Source organism: Parasteatoda tepidariorum, chromosome 11 (genome assembly GCF_982258835.1).
Source record: "Parasteatoda tepidariorum strain Cologne lab strain chromosome 11, Ptep-v5.0, whole genome shotgun sequence".
Taxonomy (NCBI): Eukaryota; Metazoa; Arthropoda; class Arachnida; order Araneae; family Theridiidae; genus Parasteatoda; species Parasteatoda tepidariorum.
In genome coordinates, this window is record NC_141765.1 from 39,493,687 (window position 1) to 39,513,179 (window position 19,493).

Consider the following 19,493-nt stretch of genomic DNA (forward strand, 5'->3'; position numbering starts at 1 on the left):
TTTTTAATAAATTAATTGCAGAACGGTTAGTCGAAGTGTTTAATTTTAACTGTATATTATAATTAACTGGTATATTATGTTATATAATTAGAATTTCAGAAATATAACCAATGAAAAATTATTTTTTATTTAACGGTAGACTTTAAAACTGATTTAAAAATTAGAAAATTCATAACATTGAAGGCTAACCAGAAGTACTTAAAAAAATAAATATTTATTTTTTTTATAAATACAAAAATAAAACTCTTATGACGATAGATTTTGATGTCTTATATTATATACAGATTTTTTTAATCCATTTATTCTTTTATGTACATAATATGATATCTTCCTAAAATATCAACTGGCGATAGGTAAATATTATTATGCAATGTTCAAATAATGTACGTCAATAACTGCTTATATTTTGGTTAAAAATACTGTGCGTGCGTAAATACCGAACGCAAACATGGTAAACTGTAAACAAAATACATAGTCGGTTTTTCTTCTTTTCAATACACTTATTCATAGTAAAAAAATTGTAAAAAAGGAAAATAAAATTAAAAATGTGTATACAGTCACTGAACTCATCATAAAAACCTGCTTTTGCCTTATACGGAGATGGCTGGTTTTGTAACAAAACGTAATTTTCAAACACGTATAAAACGCAGATTTGACCGAATTTACCATAGTTTCTCGTATTCAGTTGATAGGAAAGTTTATTTAGAGCTTGAGAAAATTACCAATTTTGCACTAATGTAACAGACATTCTACAAATAAACTTACTTTACACATACTGAACTAAATATATTAGTGTATACCCTAGTACTAAAGTATACTTATAGCAAAATCACTGCAAGGGTAAAAGTATTTTATAAATTTAAACTACATTTCAAATCGTACCTTTTTTTTACTATTACTACTGTATATTCATTTAACTGCTAATAGATAATATCGACAGATTTTCAGAATTTTTTTTTTAATTCTAAAAAAATTAACTGAATATTTAAGATCTAGGACATAATTAAGTGATGAGACACACATTATGTCTTTCCACGATTTTTCTATCTAGGGAGACGTTCTTTACCTCTTCTAGGCTCAAAAACTTTTTTTGATTGACTATTGAAAATAAAATATGCATTCTCAATTTGAATCTTATTTTTGTAGTTCATTAAAAAATTAAAACTTTGAATTTGACTTTTTAAAAAAAAATTATATCTCCCAAACTATAACAAAATAAACAGAAATTGAGATAAATGAAGCTTATATGAGAATAAAATAAATAATGTTGTGGGAATTTTCTAACTTGAATTAGAAATCTAAATAAAAAATGACACGAAATGTCCAAGAGTGAAAAAATCGGCAAGTGAAAATCGAGGTGATTTGTCTGAGCCTCACCAGAATTGAAGAGCCTAATGAAAGAAGTTCTAAGTGACATTCTGAAGAAAAAATAAAGCAAAATTTTACGTTTGAAAACCCATTTCATTAGGTTTATGGAGAGAATTTAGCGTTTTTCATTAGGTCATTGTTCCCATTGTTACTATATTTTCTAAAGCTGATCTTTCTAAGGTTTCTAAAATGTTTCTCAGAAATTTCTTCTATTACATTGTAAAAAATTCCGAATTAATTTACGGTAAAAAGTATTGGCACCCTGGGTGCATCATCCGTCATATCCATCTTACCATAAAATCAATATTTACTTAGTAATTTTCCACTGTAATTTTCACTGTAATATTTATTTAATTACAGTGATTTTACAGTACATACTACTGTAAAAAATTACGGTATACCAGATTCTTTGTCCCGTAAAATTTTACATCAAAAAATGAATTTTATGATTAAAAAAAAATGCATGCACATAAAGTACTGGTACATTTTACCGGAATACGATCCACACTTTTTACAGAGTACGCCCATTAAATTTAAAGGACATATATTTATGTAATGATAGAAGAAAAGGGAATAGTTTGAAATTTTCTTAACTAAGTACAAGCATTTATGGGACTTATAGAAATTATTTTAAAATCAAAATATATATCTGTGTATATAAATAAGAACCATGAAAAAAATATATTGCACGCCTCTAGAAGAAAAAGAAAGAATACTATTTACACAAAATATGCTAGTATTATGCTAAAAAAAAGTATCATAATCCTTGATTTTTAAAAAGCTATGAGATTTTGGAAGTAAATTAAAGATTTTTTCATATTTTCAAAATTCTATAAAGGAATTATTTGAAATTCAATCTATAATTTTTTTATTTTTTTATTTTAGGTTCTCGTTGAAAAACTTCTACGATGCTGCCCGGGAATCACCATGTTGTACCTTCTTGTAAGACCAAAGAGAAATCTCTCACCCGAAGCTCGAGGAGAGAAACTTTTTAAAACGGAGGTAAGTTGGAATTCCATTCGCAACTTAATGTATCCTGTGTTTATTAACTATTCCACTCCCTATGTTTAAGGCTTTCTTTTGGATCTTTATTTTTTTTTACATGATATTATTGTTTAAAAATTCTAATTGTAAAAATTTGATAGATTTAACATTTTATCGGGGTGGAAGGAAGGATCTTCTATGGATGTTTGACTGTGTAAAGCTAATTACAGATGGCGCTGGGGGGTTAAAATTCGTCGTAAGGCTTTTTAGTTACTACTTCCGACTGATATTTACGTCTAATCTTGAAAAAGTGTGCCATCCAATATTACTATACACTATCCGGCATAAAAGTATCCGGACACCCAGTAGTATGGAATTAGAGAGTCCCGATAGACACATATTAATATGATGTTGGTCCCCCTTTTGCGTAGATGACAATCTGGAAAGACTTTCCACCAGTTTTTGATAAGTGGTCATAGGAATTGACTTCCAGGCTTCCATCGCAGCTGAAGTGAGCGCTTGCAGTAAGGATGGTCGATTTGACTGGCTACGTAATCTGTTCTCCAATTCGTCACAAAGGTGCTTTATGAGATTTAGATCGGGGCTCTGTGAATGCTAGTCCAGTTTTTGAACACCCATTTCGTCAAACCACATCTGTACAAGCCTCGATGTGTGAATGAAGCAGTTATCTTGCTAAAGGGGAAATGGGCCTTCCCCAAAATATTGCCATACAGTTGAGAGAACAGCATTGTCCAGAAAGTTTACATAAATCTCAGAGTTCACGTTTCCAGCCACAGGAACTAACGGATCCAGTCCAAACCACGAGAAACACCCCAACACCATTATACTTCCACCACCATAAAAACCGGATGTTCGGTTGCATTCTATTTTTATTGTTGCTTTTTATAGCCATAGATAATTTTTAAAATTTTAATTTCATATTTCATTTTTTCACATCTTCATTTATCTACCTCTTTTACGTATGTTACATCAAAAAGTGCGTATTCTTTGATGTCGCTTTTTATTATATCTTTCATTAATATTTCGTGTTGTTTTTAAACAGTGACTAACGATTTTTTAATTCATTATTTTACAGCTTTTTAAAAAGTTGAAAGAAGTTTTTCCGAATTTTCCAAAGAAAGTTACATACATTGAAGGTGATCTCCAGAAGGAACGATTGGGAATATCAGATGCTGACTTCAAATTACTCCAAGACAACGTCTCTATAGTGTTTCATTCAGCGGCAAGAGTGCAATTTAACGACCCTTTACGGTAAATATGCTGCACTAGCATTTAGAATAAAATAAATAAAATTTTAAAAACTTAATAAAGAGGTAAATTCGAAACTAGTTTCTTTTAACCCACTTTATTGAGGGAGTCAGATGTTTAATTCTAGCTCAATATTAATGTATCAATAATATTGGATTGTTCTGAAAGTAATTTCATTTTTTTCTAACAGAGAACGTCTATGTATTTTTTCAGTCAACTTCACACTTGCGTCGTATAATCATTGCAAATTTTGAAAGCTGATATAAAAGGCTTACTTGTAAAAACGTTCGATTGATTCCATGCAGTGATTTTTGGTTAGTGCCCTTTCGAATAAAGAAAGTGAAACGCAGCATTTTAGGCATATTTTACTTTTTTAGTTTCGAAATGGTAAAAAGGCTGTTCAAGCAAGAGAAAAATTATCTGATGTGTATGAAAAAGATGTATTGACCGTACGCTAATGCCAAAACTGCTTTACAAAATTGCGATCCGGCAAAATTTATATTAAGATACACTAAGATACACTATACTACATAAAATTTATATTAAGATACACATCACTGTGATGAGATTAAATTTGACGAATTTCAACGTTCATGATGATTTGAAACGCCTAGGTACATTCTCAAAGCTCAAGATATAGGTTCCTCATGTTCTTACGGAAAGAAATATTTGTCGTCGCATTAAACGTCTGTGATTTACTTCTCATATATCAAGAAAAATTATCAATTTCTGAAGAGCATCATCACTGGGGACGAGAAATGGGCAGCCTACAATATTTGTTCGGTCTCTGCTGAAATTTTTAGACGGTAATACCTTTACTTCAAATGAGGAGGTCAAAAAACGCATGGATCAGCTTTTGGCAATAAAAAACAAAAATTTTATGAGCTAGGAATTATGCGACTGCCAAAAAGATGACAAAAGGTATTAACTAGAATAAACAATATATAGTAATTCAATAAAATAATTATTTACTATAAGAAAGTCTTTTAGTTCTTCCAGCAATAAATTTTGTTACCTAGATCAATAACAATAATATACCAAATACTAAAAATGCTCAATTTTGTTACCTATTCAATAAATAACATTAATGCACTAGTGACATTTAATATTATTACCCATCACAATAATATTAATGTACCAAAAATACTCAATGTTGTTTTCCAGCTCAAAAATTGAGTAATATTTTTGTTTCACTTTTTTTTTCAGACTAGCTGTGCAACACAATGTAATTGCTACTAAAGCATTTGTGGATATGTGTCACGAGCTTCCTCATGTCATAGTAAGTTGTTGTTGTTTTTTTGTCAGATAAGTTTTGTTTAAAAATTAATTTAAAATCATTCATGCTTTTATTATTTTAAATCCCATTTTGTTTGTTAATGCAGTTTAAAAATTCAAGCAGAATAGTTAGATAACTATTGAAATATTAGTTTTTGCAGGTTCTTGAAATATTTGTTGACTGAAAATTCTTGACTTTTTCCTTGTTCCTACTCTGTAAAAAGTTACGGATAAAATTACGGTAAAAAGTACAGGCACTCAGGGTGTCGGTATGTTTTACCGTAAAATCCATTTGCACCAGGACAAAAAATCGGATATTTTGGATTCTATATAATATCCGATTTTTTGTTACGGAACAATAAATAGGATATACCGTAAATTTTACAGAAATAATTACCGCAAAATCACTAAATCACTTTAATAAAACAAATATTACTATGAAAATTACGATATAATATTTTACGATAAAAATGATTTTACTGTAAAATGGATTTCACGGATGATTCACCCAAAGTGTCGACACTTTACACAGTAATTTGATCATCCCAATTTTTTTTTACAGTGTATCATTATAATACTAGATCATATTTCTAATCAAATGTTTTCAAATATTTTATTACAATACTAGCGTGCAATAAAAAAATCAACGTAAGGGACAAAAAATTTATAATTTGGATTTTTATAGATATGTTATTTTCGTATCATAAGCTACGTGTTACAAGAATTGTTACAAGTTTTTTTTATTAGATTTTTGATATTCCATTTTAGCTTCGTTAGTTGATAGTATTAACAATAGAATATAGTTGTATAATATAATATAGTTGTCAAGTCACTTCTCGAAATCTGATAAAGAGCACTACACTGTTATTTTCAATTACTCGGCAGAAAGTAATTATTACCGTTGAATACCATCTTTTCGAAGCATTCACGCTTTTTCCTTGTCTCTATCATCATTATTCGAGATCATATTTCTGTTCTAATTTTTCATTACAATAATAATTACGAATAAGAATTGAAGACCGTCCCGCAGTGGACTGATCGTTAAGACACGGTTCCCAGCAATTAACCGAAGTCAAGCATCACTGGCTGCGGTCAGTGCGCGGGTGGGTGACCACTTGGATTAGTTTGCATAGGGACTGAAGGTGTGCGTTATTGGTCCTCTTTAAACTGTTCTACCTTAAAGTGCTCGACTCCGCGTGCAGGTTGTCGGACTACCGAAGCGGGGGTGCCATCCCCTCTGCAGAGGATCAAAAATTGTGATGGCATGTCTTCGGTTCATCCTCAGGGGTGTTTCCCAGACCATCGCCAATAGCCCAATGTACAGCTCTAGTGCGACGTAAATAAACTGCAACAACAATAATTGAAGACCTTCCGTTTATAGCATTCACACTTCATCCTTGCCCCTATCATTATAATGCGAGATCATATTTCTGTTCAAACATTTTCAGATTTTTCCTTACAATAGTAATTTAGTATTCTGTTATTGCGCAATCGCCTGTCTTAGAGATACTTATTTCAATAATTCAACCAATTGATCAAATTGTATAATAATTGATAAATTGCTTTTAAATTTAGAAATCTTATTGAATTATTTCGTACTGTTTACCTGCCACTGAAAATTTTATGACAAAAAAGTATTGTTGTAACCTCTATTTCAGTCAGTGGTTCATGTATCTACATCATATGTTCGACGAGAAGATGATGGTTATGTGCTGGAGCGTGTTCCTAAAATGAAAGTTACGCCAAAACAAATTTTAGATGCCTTAGAGTAAGTATTTGGTTCCGCAACCTTAACCAAGTAACTAATGAAAAATCTTATAAACCTTTGATTTTTCAAGAAATAAATACTAAATTTTCCAGTTATATTCTTAAAGAGAGAGAACTTTGTAAATATTGTTTATAAACTATTTTTAATTTTGTTTGAAATCAATAATTGTTATTCCACTCAACAAGACAATAACCAAGTAAAAATAATATGTTTTACAGAGGTCATTATGCTTGAAAATAAAATATTCTAGGTAGCTCTTAAGAATTTTAGCAGCTGGGTGATTTTAGTTCATTCTTAGTACATTTGCAAGGAATTAAGAAGAATAGGTCAAGTTTTAGGCTTCCATCTTAAAACATAGTTGCAATTGCTGTTGGATGGCAACTTTACGTTGGTTAGCTAAGTTGAGTTAAATAATTTTTTTTTAAAAAATGAGCTAATTCAGAAATCGAAACAATCAATAATTAAACTTCATCTAAGTTAATTTTTGTGATACATGTTTTAAAATTTTAAGTTGAAATTACTTTTAAACTAAATTTGGGTATCTCCAATACTTCAACACTGTTACATTTTAACGCTTTGTAATATATGTTTTAGTCAGTATTGTCTATTCCTCTACATGTTGTGGTCTTCTCTTATTTTCTTTTTTTTCCTTTCGCAGTTGAATAAGTATAGCATTGAGATTTTCCGCTGTACAGTATAATAGCTAAATTGTACTGAAATGAACATAAGCTATGATTCGATCCTGGATTCAAACTAAAATAGCTTAATGCAATCATTCTTTCGCAAATTAATTAATTAAACAAAAACTTCAGTGAATATCATATGCACTAAACTTTTGGTATTCTAGGTGGATGGATCCAGGCAGTGAACAAGCTGTGTGTGACTACTTGCTGGAGGGTAAATTAACAACATATTTAGTAACTAAAGCACTCGGTGAGATTGTTGTCGAAGAAAACCGAGGAGATTTGCCTACTGCCATTGTTAGGCCTTGCAACATCAGTCCCACTTGGAAAGACCCATTTCCGGTAAGCATATTTTAATTTAAAGATAAAAATACTCTAAGATATTGCAGAACCCCAATTATCCGAAGCCTGATCATTCAATATTTCTGTTATCCGAACTCCTTTCAAAGTGTGTTAAAAGTGTTCCGACAAATGCTTCATTATTATTACAGCTGGTGTTTCCAAATTACTTTTTTAATGAAAAATATGAAATTTGATCATTAAAAAAAGGCAATTTAGCAAAAATAAAATGTTACTCTAATTTTTTAATAATCTTTATGATAGAAAAATAAAATACAAGTGATATTTTTTTAAACTTTATTTTAGCTACTATAGATTTAAAGTAATTTCACTCATGATGTTTATACTCAACGCTTATACACTATAAAGCATCGACTTGAGAAGGTCCCTAATTTCCATTTTCCGACATACACCTACCTGGTCCCTAAGATGTCAATTATTCGGAATTCAACTGCATCGGTAAAGCTATTGACTATCTTAGCAATACTTACTAGTAAATTAGCATATTGAAATAATTTAGTACCATTTTTATCGAAATAGATAATCAAGATCCTTATGTAACTTTATTTAAATGGGACAATAAAATACATTCTATTAAGATGGATATATATCCTAAAAAAATTATGTAAATCTCAGATATCTCCATTATTACACTCGTATATCTCTATCCTAATTCTTTTCTTATATTATTTTTTGAAATTATATTATATCAAGGAAGGGATTGAATTACTTTAAATTGACAGATTTTTGGTACATACTTGCTCATAGATCACCATATTAAAATCCTTTATTCCCTTTCTTTATACAAAAATATAATCAGATACAAGATCCTTATATATCTTTGTTTAAAGGAATAAGAAAATACGATATAAAAAATGTGTTTTAAGATGAATATATTATCATTAAATTTGCGCGAAATCACTCAATGTGTTTGAAATCTCAGATCTTACTATCGACATTCAATTTCCCTCCTTTTTTTTCCTTTCTTCAATTTTATCATAATTTACAAAGAATCTTTAGAAAAAGGAATCTTTAGAAGAATTTCAATTCTCTATTTATTTTGATTAAACTAAGAGTATTATTATTAAATGAAGGAAAATGTTTTCTATTTCCAGGGTTGGGTTGATTCAGTCCAAGGAGTTTCCGGATTAATGTTAGCTGTAAGTATGTTTCAAAATATAAGTTTGAAAACTATACATTTCATATGACTGTAATATCAAAAATGAAACAATTATTATTTTTCTAGGGTGCAAAAGGCGTCTTACGAACTCTTAGGTCTGTGAGAGGATTAAAAATAAACCTTATACCAGTTGATATAGTCGTCAACAGCATGATTGCAAGTGCTTGGCATGTAGGCACAAAAAAGTAATTTTTAGTTTTTAAAGACTTATAAATACCTTTTAGGTATGAATGGAGGTTATACTTTTTCATCGAAATACGGATGCTGCGACTGGTCCCCATAGAGATTTTTCATATTTTTATTTATTTGCTCTGGACAACAGTGTTTGATTTTGTTACATTGATTTATCAATTTCATCTGTGTTTTGCGCAGCATAACCACAATCAGCTACACTCTTGTACCATTAAACTTTATAATCAAGCAGTCCTTATAGTATGAACATTAACTATTTTTGGTAAACATGCTAATCAACTTATTCGTATTTAAATATATATTCTTCTTCTTTAAACAAATCTTTAAAAAATGACTTAAAAGCAAAGTCCCAATACTGATATTTTAAAAAACAATAAGATATATTTTTAATATGTAGGTGTTTTTTAATTGCTTGATGTGAAAGATAATTAAAAAATAAAGGAGAAAATCCATACTCAGTTAAAACATTTACTTTAGGGAAACTCTGAAAATCCATGTTTTCTTGAACAATGCTGATAAGTTAAAGAAGATCAATTATTGATGAATAAAGATCCATTTTTCTAAACACCGATTAAAAACTTCGATCGGCAATGATTTCAAGCTGGTATGATAGCTCAAAAACTCCAATCATATCACTATGAAGGGACTTTCAGTTTGTTAGTAGCAAACAATATTTAGTTTAACTGACTTCAGTCTCAGAAATAACCCTTAATTAATAAACTATATCAGGGATGGCGAACCAATGGCACGCGTGCCATTTATGACACGAGACACAATATTTTGGGCACGCCACCAATCACAATTGTTATTACACAAATATTATTACACTATGAAGCATATGTAACAATTAAATTAAAATTCACAAAAACAAGCAAAATAATAATCAATTATTAATAAAAAAATAAACATTTAATGCTAAAAAAACAGTTAATAACCATAAAAAACAAGACAACAATAAATTACTAGCAAAAAAAAACAACAGTCCTGCTTGAACTAACATCTTACAACCTAATATAAGTTATTTGTCATCTAATCTGCAACAACAGAAGTCACACTGATGTTACTTTAAGTTATTTTAAGATATTGCAAAATATATTTTTTTTTCAATGTAAATAAAGAGTATTTAGTATTATTATTTTCTCAATAATCACGAAGTCAGAATTATTTGACGGCACGTCTATGACCTCATTAAACAATTTTTTAGAAAAATTGGCACGTTGGTGTATAAAGGTTCGCCACCCCTGAACTATATATTATGCGACTGATGAGGGAAAAATGTTTTTGAAAATAACTTTAAGTATTAAACTTTTAAGGTCTTATTTATTAAGCATTCTATATACTTCTCAATTCTACTTTCGAGCATCCAACGAATGCTTTTTCAAGGATTGACTCACAATTTAATCTTTCATTATTCAATTGATACGTCGATAATATTCATATAAATAAATTCTAATTATAACGCCAAAAAGTTTAAAGCCTTATTCTGTTACCATATTACATTTGTTTCACTCGACTACACTGTAGAAAATTCTGGATCAAAATACGCTATAAAGTACCGGCATTTATGGTGCATCATCTGTAAAATCTATTTTTACCGTAAATATTATACCGTAATTTTTGCAGTAATATTTATTCAATTGGAATGATTCAGTTACTTTACGGTATAATTATTACAGTAAAAATTACGTTATGTCAGATTTTTTGTTCCGTAACATTTTTTTTCTCTTTCCAATGCCCACCTGTGTTAACATCCGTTAATTCAGGCATATACAGAGCGATTTTTGTTGGCCTCTCTATCAGGGGCACCATATTAGGTCGACCAACGTCGCTCCCACAGTGAGGACAGATAGTACAGGAAGGAAAGAACGTCCATGCCTAGCCCGGGATTCGAACTCAGAACCTTTCTGATGCAAGGACAGTTCCCTGCCACCTACACAGAGCGGTCTGCTGTTCCGTAACATGTTTCGGCAAAAGTGTGTTTTACAGTATAAAGTTCCGGCACAAGGAGTGTCGGAACTTTTTACCGTAATTTGATCTGGAATTTTTTACAGTGTATAAGATTGAAAACAATACCAGAAACCAACTTCTCTAATTATCCTGCAATTGCAGGAAAAGTAGTGAATTTTATTAGCTTTCCTTCTGTTAAAATTGTGATCCTTAATCTCAAAGAAAAAGAAAATCCCTCTTACAAATAGTTTTAACATAAGTTTTATAAGTTTGCCATATGAAAATGTTTTTGCTATATTTTTCTTTTTAATGTATTAATTAAGTTCTTATTCAATCAAGTCAACTAACTGATAGGAGAATTATCAATTCATACTACAGCCTTATTCTCATCAATTTCTTTATCTTATTATTACTGTTAATATTTAAATCCTTTTCATTGTAGGCCTGATAATGTTTTTGTAGTGAATTGCGTGATTGACTATGATAAGCTTCCTGAAGGTGATACAGCTATTTTGCAAGTTGTGTTGAAGAAAAGAGACGAATATCCTTTGGCAAATGTGTTTCGATACCCGGATTTTACTATACACTATAATCCTATTGCCTATCACTTCCATGCTCTTTGGGATCAATGGATACCAGCAATTATTGTCGATTCTCTTCTCTTCATATTTACTGGAAAGACAGTGTAAGTTGCATTTTTTATCAAACATAAATTCAATCAGCCTACTTTATTTACACTGAAGAGCCATTACATTATGACCACCCTCCATCTATAACAATGTGCTCGCCCAGGTTTTCATGGTTTCTCACCCAGGAACAATGTTTTCATGGGGCACATTAGGACCCATAATCCTCATAGAACAGTCCCTGACGTCTGTAAGCTACTTGAACATAGTTGCCGACCAGGTTCACCCATTCATTGCAACAATTTTTTTCCTGCGGGGGATGGTGTTTACCAACAGGATAATGCACCATGTCATAAGGGTCGAATCGTCATGGATTGGTTCGAGGAGCATTCCAGTGACTTTCAAGTCATATTTTGGCCCCCAAATTCACCTGACCTTAATTCAATAGAGCATTTGTGGTCCTACTTGGAAAACCAAATTCGTGCTGCCACGCTACCCCCTCGCAATGTGAGGGAATTGCAGGACCAGTTTGGTGAGCGCTTGGTACCAGATACCTCAGACTACCTATCAGCACCTTTTGGAATCAATGCCACGGCGGGTGCTAGCAGTTTTGAGGGCTAAAGGTGGTCCTACATGTTATTAGCAGGGTGGTCATAATGTAATGGCTCTTCGGTATATGCTTTATGCAACTAATTCAAAAGTTCTGGAGGTGTAAAAAAATCAATGATTTTTTTCTTACTAAAAAAATGAAGTAAAATGAATTAAATTGTTTTCTTTCTCATGTAATGCACCGATTGTGAATAATTTCACGAAAATAAATCTAGATAAAGGAAGGAAGTCAACAGAAAAAAATGGGTGAAATCCAATTTTTTCTTAAATTTTATTTCTTAAAACATAATAAATGCGTATTTAAGTTATAATATTATACAGGTTTTAGTGATGGTAGCCTACAATTTCATCACTACTACAAGCTCAAATTGTTCCTTTTTAGCATAGTCGTCCTCCGACATCTGCTCAGTGTTTTATCTCTGTGGTATAGCAATACCAAGCACACAGCTTACAGATTAAAACAAATAGAAATTTGTTTCGCAATAATTAGAAATTAAGTAAATTTTAAAAATATTTCAGCAAATACTTAAAACAATGCAATTTTTTTAGTTTTCTGACATATTTTACACTGTCAGTCACCGGGAACTGACATTGCCTAAGCAGAAAGTTCAGTGTTCAGCCGCCGTTGACTGACACGGCCTAAACGTAAATTTCAATTTCCGTCATCGATGACTAACGTGTTGAATACATCAAATGTTCGAGATGTTGACGTTTTTACTAATATTTCTGATTTTTATTTTTTAGTTTGATAAAAGTATATAAGAAGATCAACTTCCTATATGGAATTTTTCACAGACTAGGAAGAACACCTTGGATTTGCAAACTTGAAAACTTCACTGCCCTTCGAAAGAGTCTGCAGGATAAGGATCAAGAGGTAGGAAATTTCGAAACATTATTCAAATCAACTATCAGACATAACATTACATAAATGTTTTATTTGTATTCTGTCTTAATAAAAAAAATCCTTTTGCGCATTTAAACTTTTACTGTTACAAAAATGCATATTATTTATTGGACAAGTAGAAAATATTATTCTTAATATTCTTGACATAAAATACACCAAAAAAAAAGAACATTCTGAATAACTTTTGATCCAATGATCATATTTTCCCGTTCTGGGACTTCTACTCAATGGGTTGAGAGCCTAACCTTAAATATTTAAGTTAATTAATACAAACATTATTTTGCGTTGCGAAATCAAACACGAAAATATACCTCCTCTACCTTAACATACCTTTTTTCAGACGGTTTTGGATTTTTGATGCACAAAATATTGGAGGTAGCCTCAAATATTGCTACGATATTTTTGACCAAGAGAGGAGTCGAAAGTTTGAGCCCCTTAATATTAATTTCTCTTTCTACGTATTTGGTTATAACTTCAAAACTAATTCAGCAAATCAAACCATTTTTGAACACGATTATAAAATGGGTTTATTTAAAGGCAATTCTAAGCGAGAAACAAGTATTTGCAATCACCTATTAATTTCCATCATTATATATAATATTTAATATTAAAAAAATAATAATAATGAATATTAATCATTAGAATATTTAATTTGAAAAATGCGAAATTATCAACTACTTGCTGTTTTTTAATCTTTTAATACTTTTTTATTTCCTATAAGAAATTAAGTACATCAAAAATAAGTTCCCTTCGTTTGAAATAACATCAGTGCTTAACGAGTGTGCATTGACATGTGAAAGCGTGCCTGAAGTGATTAATTATCTATTTTTCGTAATGGCTAGTTTAAACAATAGCTAAACGTGATTTTTAAATATGTAATTTCTGTTAACGCTCAAGCTAGAGTCTCAGGGCCACTTTTGACAAATCAGTGAAGATTTGCACACAGCCAATTCGAAAAATTAGTAACGTTATAGCCATATTTCTTTTTAAGTTAACGTTAAAAGCAGTTGCTAGGAAACGCTACAAACCACTGCTTTTTTATTTATTTTTTGCTTATTTATTAATTTTTTTGTATCAAGCTACTCACTACACCATTTTTTTTTAAAAAGTAGCACATTACACTACTAACTACGAAAAAAAGTAGCGACTACAGTGGTTTCACTACTTGTGCCCTACTTTCGATCACTGGACAATGCCTGGATCACCCATAACAGGGGTGTCCAACTGGCGACCCGGGGGCCGCATCCGGCCCGCGGACCCTTTTTTTGTGGCCCGCGAGCTAAAATATATTAGTTGTCATTTTTTGCGGACAATTTTCGTAAAAAATCTATATGGGTATAAAATGCTTTTCTCGTTAATAAAAGTCTAATTTCTACGTTTCTGTGAAATTTAATATACCAACGGTGCAAAAAATTTATTTCTCAGGTTTTGCATCCAAGAAAATATTTATTCAAACACAAAAATAATTGTGTATGTTGCTCTTTTCCATTTCATTTTTTTGTATTTTGTGAATATAATTTAGCATGTGCGTATCAGAAATTTTCTCGAAGAAATTCTCCAAGTTAACTTTTTGAAACCACTCATTTAGGACGAAAATATTTACACGCACATTTGTAAATTTTAAATGTAAATATTTATTCTCTGGTGGTTGCAAACCTCAATTTTCTCATTGAACATTTTGTGTGCTACTATGTAAGCTTTAATACCAACCTTTTTAAAGTTTTATATCTTAACAATTAGATGTCTGTCGTACATTAATTCTTTAATACATAGGTGCACATTAAAGTTATTGTGGCCCGAATTTTTATTATTTATTTAATACTTTAAAAATATTATTAATAACAATGAAATATTTTTAAAAATCTACTTCTTATTTTAATTTGTAATTCAATACTTTTGTTTTGTACAACTTGATAAAATTCTGACAGTAATATTTAATGTTCCTTCAAACATAAAAGAGTCCTACATAAAATTTTGACAAAGTTGCGGTCCGCCATTTGATTTGTGTTTTTAATTGTGGCCCCCGGCCTCATGTAAGTTGAAAACCCCTGACCTATAATATTGAAATAGACATGATGGTTCATATTAGTGACCATTTGATTTGTGTTTTTAATTGTGGCACCCGGCCTCATGTAAGTTCAAAACCCCTGACCTATAATATTGAAATAGACATGATGGTTCATATTAGTGACCATTTGATTTGTGTTTTTAAGTGTGGCCCCCGGCCTCATGTAAGTTGGAAACCCCTGACCTAGAATAATGAAATGGACATGATGGTTCATATTAGTGACCATTTGATTTGTGTTTTTAAGTGTGGCCCCCGGCCTCATGTAAGTTGGAAACCCCTGACCTATAATATTGAAATAGACATGATGGTTCATATTAGTGATCTCCTCAGTGAGCCGACCCTATTCCTAATAATAAAAATACCCTTAAAACATCACAAACAAAACTTATGAAATGTTGTATTTCATGATTACTCAAATAAATAAATAGCAATATTTAATTTTTTATCCAGAAAGTTTAACCACATTTAAAAAAAAAAAGATTGTTATCGGCATCGAAAGAAGTTAAGAAAATGGAGATTCAAACAATGATAAAATAATTTTTTTTTATATATTTTAGCTCAAATACTGTAATTTAACAGAAATTTTGCGTCTGAAATAAAACACAATAATGAATGAACAGTTTTGTTTGGAATATTAGTTATTTACGATTTCTTTTACCTTTATGATTATTTATAATTTAAATCATATTTTATTATGGCGCGCAATGCAAAAACAGATAAAATATTATTTTATTTTTATGCTAGATATTTTTCTTAAATGCCGATGATATTGACTGGATTCAGTATATGGATGACTGTTTGTATGGTGGTCGTAAATTTTTAGCTCATGAACCTGATTCAAACATTCCTTATGCAAGAAAAAAGGCAAAAGTGTAAGTGTACATTGACTTTATTTAAATTGCTTAAATTTAAGCAATTCTGTTCTGTGCTTATAGTTTTTAGATTATCTAAAACGATTGCAATATGTTTAAAAACATTTAAATTTTAAAACAGAAATGAAAACCTAACATATTATAAAAATAACTAAATTAGTTTTCATAATTATTTATCTCACAGCACTGAAGCAGCTTTTACTTTTACAAAGTAATTCAATCTGAAGTCAGAGCTAAGTTATTAATTACAGTATCGATAAAAAATTCAAGTGAAAATTATTAGTCTATTTTGCGAATACTCCAGAATATTGTAAAATCCTAAAAAGTGAATGAACCAACTCGTTCGCAAAATTTTATTTTTTTGAGAATTGATTATGAATAGTCGTAACAAATGAAATAAATAAATTAGAAAGAAAAATACTCGAGTACCAAGGACACCAAGATGGAAGGTCACGGAACTTCGCTGTGGCCCCCCCCAAACATTTTCACTATTCGTCACATTTTGCCAGGCTATTCGGCATATTTACGAAAATTCATTTTCTCTTATGTAATTTAGAAGACACACATGAAATTATCAACAACGCGTCTTCATTTGTTTAAATTTCAAATTTATTTAGAGACATTAAATTGTAAAGCTCTGGGGATTGGGGAGCAATAAATAGCAGAGGGCGTAGCCTTTGATGAAATTAAAATGAAATATATAAAAATTTCAAGACATACAAATCGGATTTTTAAATAAAACTTAGGAGAAAAGAATGAGAAACTCGCTCGGCAGGAACTGCGTCAGAAATTTCGGGGTTTAGCGATTGATAGCAAGTAGGAGGTGGAGCCTACTTGCTATCAATCGCTAAGCCTACTACCTCTTGTGATTATAAAAGAAAACATTAAGAACTCTGCACCGGCAGAAACTACGTGCCCATTAAATTACAGGGATAAAGGATCTTACAAAATCCCCTTCCCATAACAAATCCTCTCTGGGGGTACTGGATTGGAGATCGTGCTTTCGTCCAGGTCTAAATTACGATCAGTAGATGGATGGATGGTGTGGGAATGTGTCCTCCATGTAAAACGGGATGTGATGTATGTATGTTGTCGCTGGATCATCCTCAGGGATGCTTTCCAGACCGTCGCCAATACCCCGTTGTGCAGCTCTCGTGTGACGTAAATGTATGTACTTGTACGAAATCCCTTCGATGTTACGAGATAAAAAGGTAAAAATTAATTCAAATTGCGGATTATCAATAGTAATTTTAAAGTATAATTTTTATTTCATCTGTTTTATTTTATATATTGAATTATTATTAATAATTATGAATATTAATCGGGAAAAATTAGGCCTGACGTCACGTTTACTATATCCGCATCTACTTTATTATTGTTAACTTTTTCGTAGCAAAAAAGGACTTTTCGTAGCTAGTACAGCAGAATAGGCTTCTTAACTATTTTACATTTAAGAATAAAAAAAGTTCTTCTTTCAAAAAAGTTACATAGTAAAAACTTTTTAAGTTTTCATGACATTTGAAAACAGTAATAAAGCGTAATTTCACTTTTTCATTTAAGTAAAAAATAAAAATAAAAATTCCCCCCAAATAAAAATAAATTAAAATTAAAAATTTATGGTAAAATAAAACTCTTTTTTTTCTTTTCCAGATGGTGGTTCGTAACAACAGTGATGAAATGGTGTCTTCTTTTCTACATTTTCTACTATTTCTTTTATGAATATGTTTCTAATATATTTTTTAAAGACGACAGCCAGCTTTCTATAAATTCTTGAACGAGTATTTTTAATTGAACTTAGTTTGATTAATAATTCCAACATTAAGTGTTTTAACACTTAAGAATATAAAGTTGTTGGTTACATTATGCTTATGTGCACATTTTTATAATTCACTATACATATTTATAAAAAGTTGCTTATATAAATAGCGCAATATTTTCATTGTTAATTTTGCTATGACCACTAAGTTCTATGATGTTTGCAAAAGTTTAATTCAATTATATTTACCAATAAAATATTTAAATCTATTTATTTTTTAGTTTTATTTTTGCTTTATAATATTCTCACATAACACTCAATAATTCTTTTTCTTTTCTTTTTGTGAATTTTTTTTATCTTGTTATGGGGATGTATAGTAATTTGAATAAATGGATATTTGTAGTCAGTATCGTATTTTTAGTAAGGGGTTTATTCTACTGATTTTGGATTCATGTTAATTACTTTTCTTTTTTAAGGTTTCGGTTGCCAGTTTAACCCCTTTACGACCGAAAAAAACACCGAATCACTCTAACTCAATCTTTTAAACAACAACATTTCGATCATTAATACAATTATTATTGCAGTAATTAAGGATTCCTCAAACTGCATATTTTTATGAGAAAACTATTTTTCATTTTATCATTTTGTTTATTTGGAGAAAAATTGACGATGCAAATTAGAGAGCCACACAGGAGCTCCTTACCTTCCAAGGACGCTTAACCAAAGAATATAGAGAAAGAATGTAGACAAAGAATATATTCCTCTGTATTCTTTGGCTTTCCTAGCTCGTCTACTCTTTCAAAATGTAATATTTATTTAAATTGAAGCGCCAAAAGTTCAAAAGGGTCGTAATTTGCGATTCTTATTGGCAATTTGATAGCTAGAGTATTTCTTGTGAATCAACATAACAATCTTTGTAAAAGAAAAAAAAACTGCAAATGTGTTATACGACTAATAGTACCAATTTTTTCAGGATCTAAGACATCTTCTTAGGTAGGATCTTCAGAAGCTTATCACGATGTAGTGCAGTTTTGATTTGAGTTTTTTCAAGATTTTTCTTCATTGTTTTTTATATTAATTATTTTACATTTCCTTCCTCATTTTGAAGATCCAAAAGCTAAGTTTTTAAGATTGTTTCAACGCGTCTATCCATTCTTGAGAAGATTTCAAAAATGTTTAAAAATCCATTAATTGGTTTCTCAAAAATGTGTATCCCTCTGCCTATGTAATGTCTACGAGACAATATGTAAACAGGCTTGATATTCTAGGAAATCTTATTAATGAGACTTGAATTTAAATTTGCAAGTAGTCTTACTATTCATAACATTTTTCCGTAATTTGCAATTCTAAAAGGTTATGGGACATGAACTAATTTAAAACTAATATCATTATTTACATATAGTGTAAATGTTGCCACGTTTAGAGTGTTATCTTCAGTTTTTTATGTCTTCAGCGAAAGTTGCAAACATTAGAATAACATTAAAAGATGGCCTGTTTTTATGCTTAGGCGTAAAAATGAATCAGAAGTAGTAAAGCAAAGGGCTCTATAGCAAAGGGCTCTATAGCAAAGGGCTCTATAGCAAAGGGCTCTTTACCCTTTCCATCATCTTTCCTTTTTACGTGCATCCAAATTTCAAGCATGTCGAGATAACT

At 30.6% G+C, this 19,493-nt stretch overlaps 1 protein-coding gene across 4 annotated transcripts in view; it reads left to right on the top strand.

The window, feature by feature from the left end:
* Nucleotides 1-18,107, top strand: part of LOC107456647 (fatty acyl-CoA reductase 1) — a 34,131-nt gene extending 16,024 nt beyond the window's left edge. For all 4 annotated transcript variants that reach the window (XM_016074558.4, XM_016074560.5, XM_016074561.4 and 1 more), the window contains exons 3-13: nt 2,254-2,370; nt 3,449-3,624; nt 4,828-4,900; nt 6,555-6,664; nt 7,512-7,689; nt 8,802-8,846; nt 8,933-9,051; nt 11,448-11,690; nt 12,985-13,114; nt 15,957-16,084; nt 17,735-18,107. In XM_016074558.4, the coding sequence (XP_015930044.1) occupies nt 2,254-2,370; nt 3,449-3,624; nt 4,828-4,900; nt 6,555-6,664; nt 7,512-7,689; nt 8,802-8,846; nt 8,933-9,051; nt 11,448-11,690; nt 12,985-13,114; nt 15,957-16,084; nt 17,735-17,858 (1,443 nt within the window). In that variant the 3' untranslated portion in view covers nt 17,859-18,107. The remainder of the gene's footprint in view (nt 1-2,253; nt 2,371-3,448; nt 3,625-4,827; nt 4,901-6,554; nt 6,665-7,511; nt 7,690-8,801; nt 8,847-8,932; nt 9,052-11,447; nt 11,691-12,984; nt 13,115-15,956; nt 16,085-17,734) is intronic.
* The last annotated feature ends 1,386 nt before the right edge of the window (nt 18,108-19,493 follow it).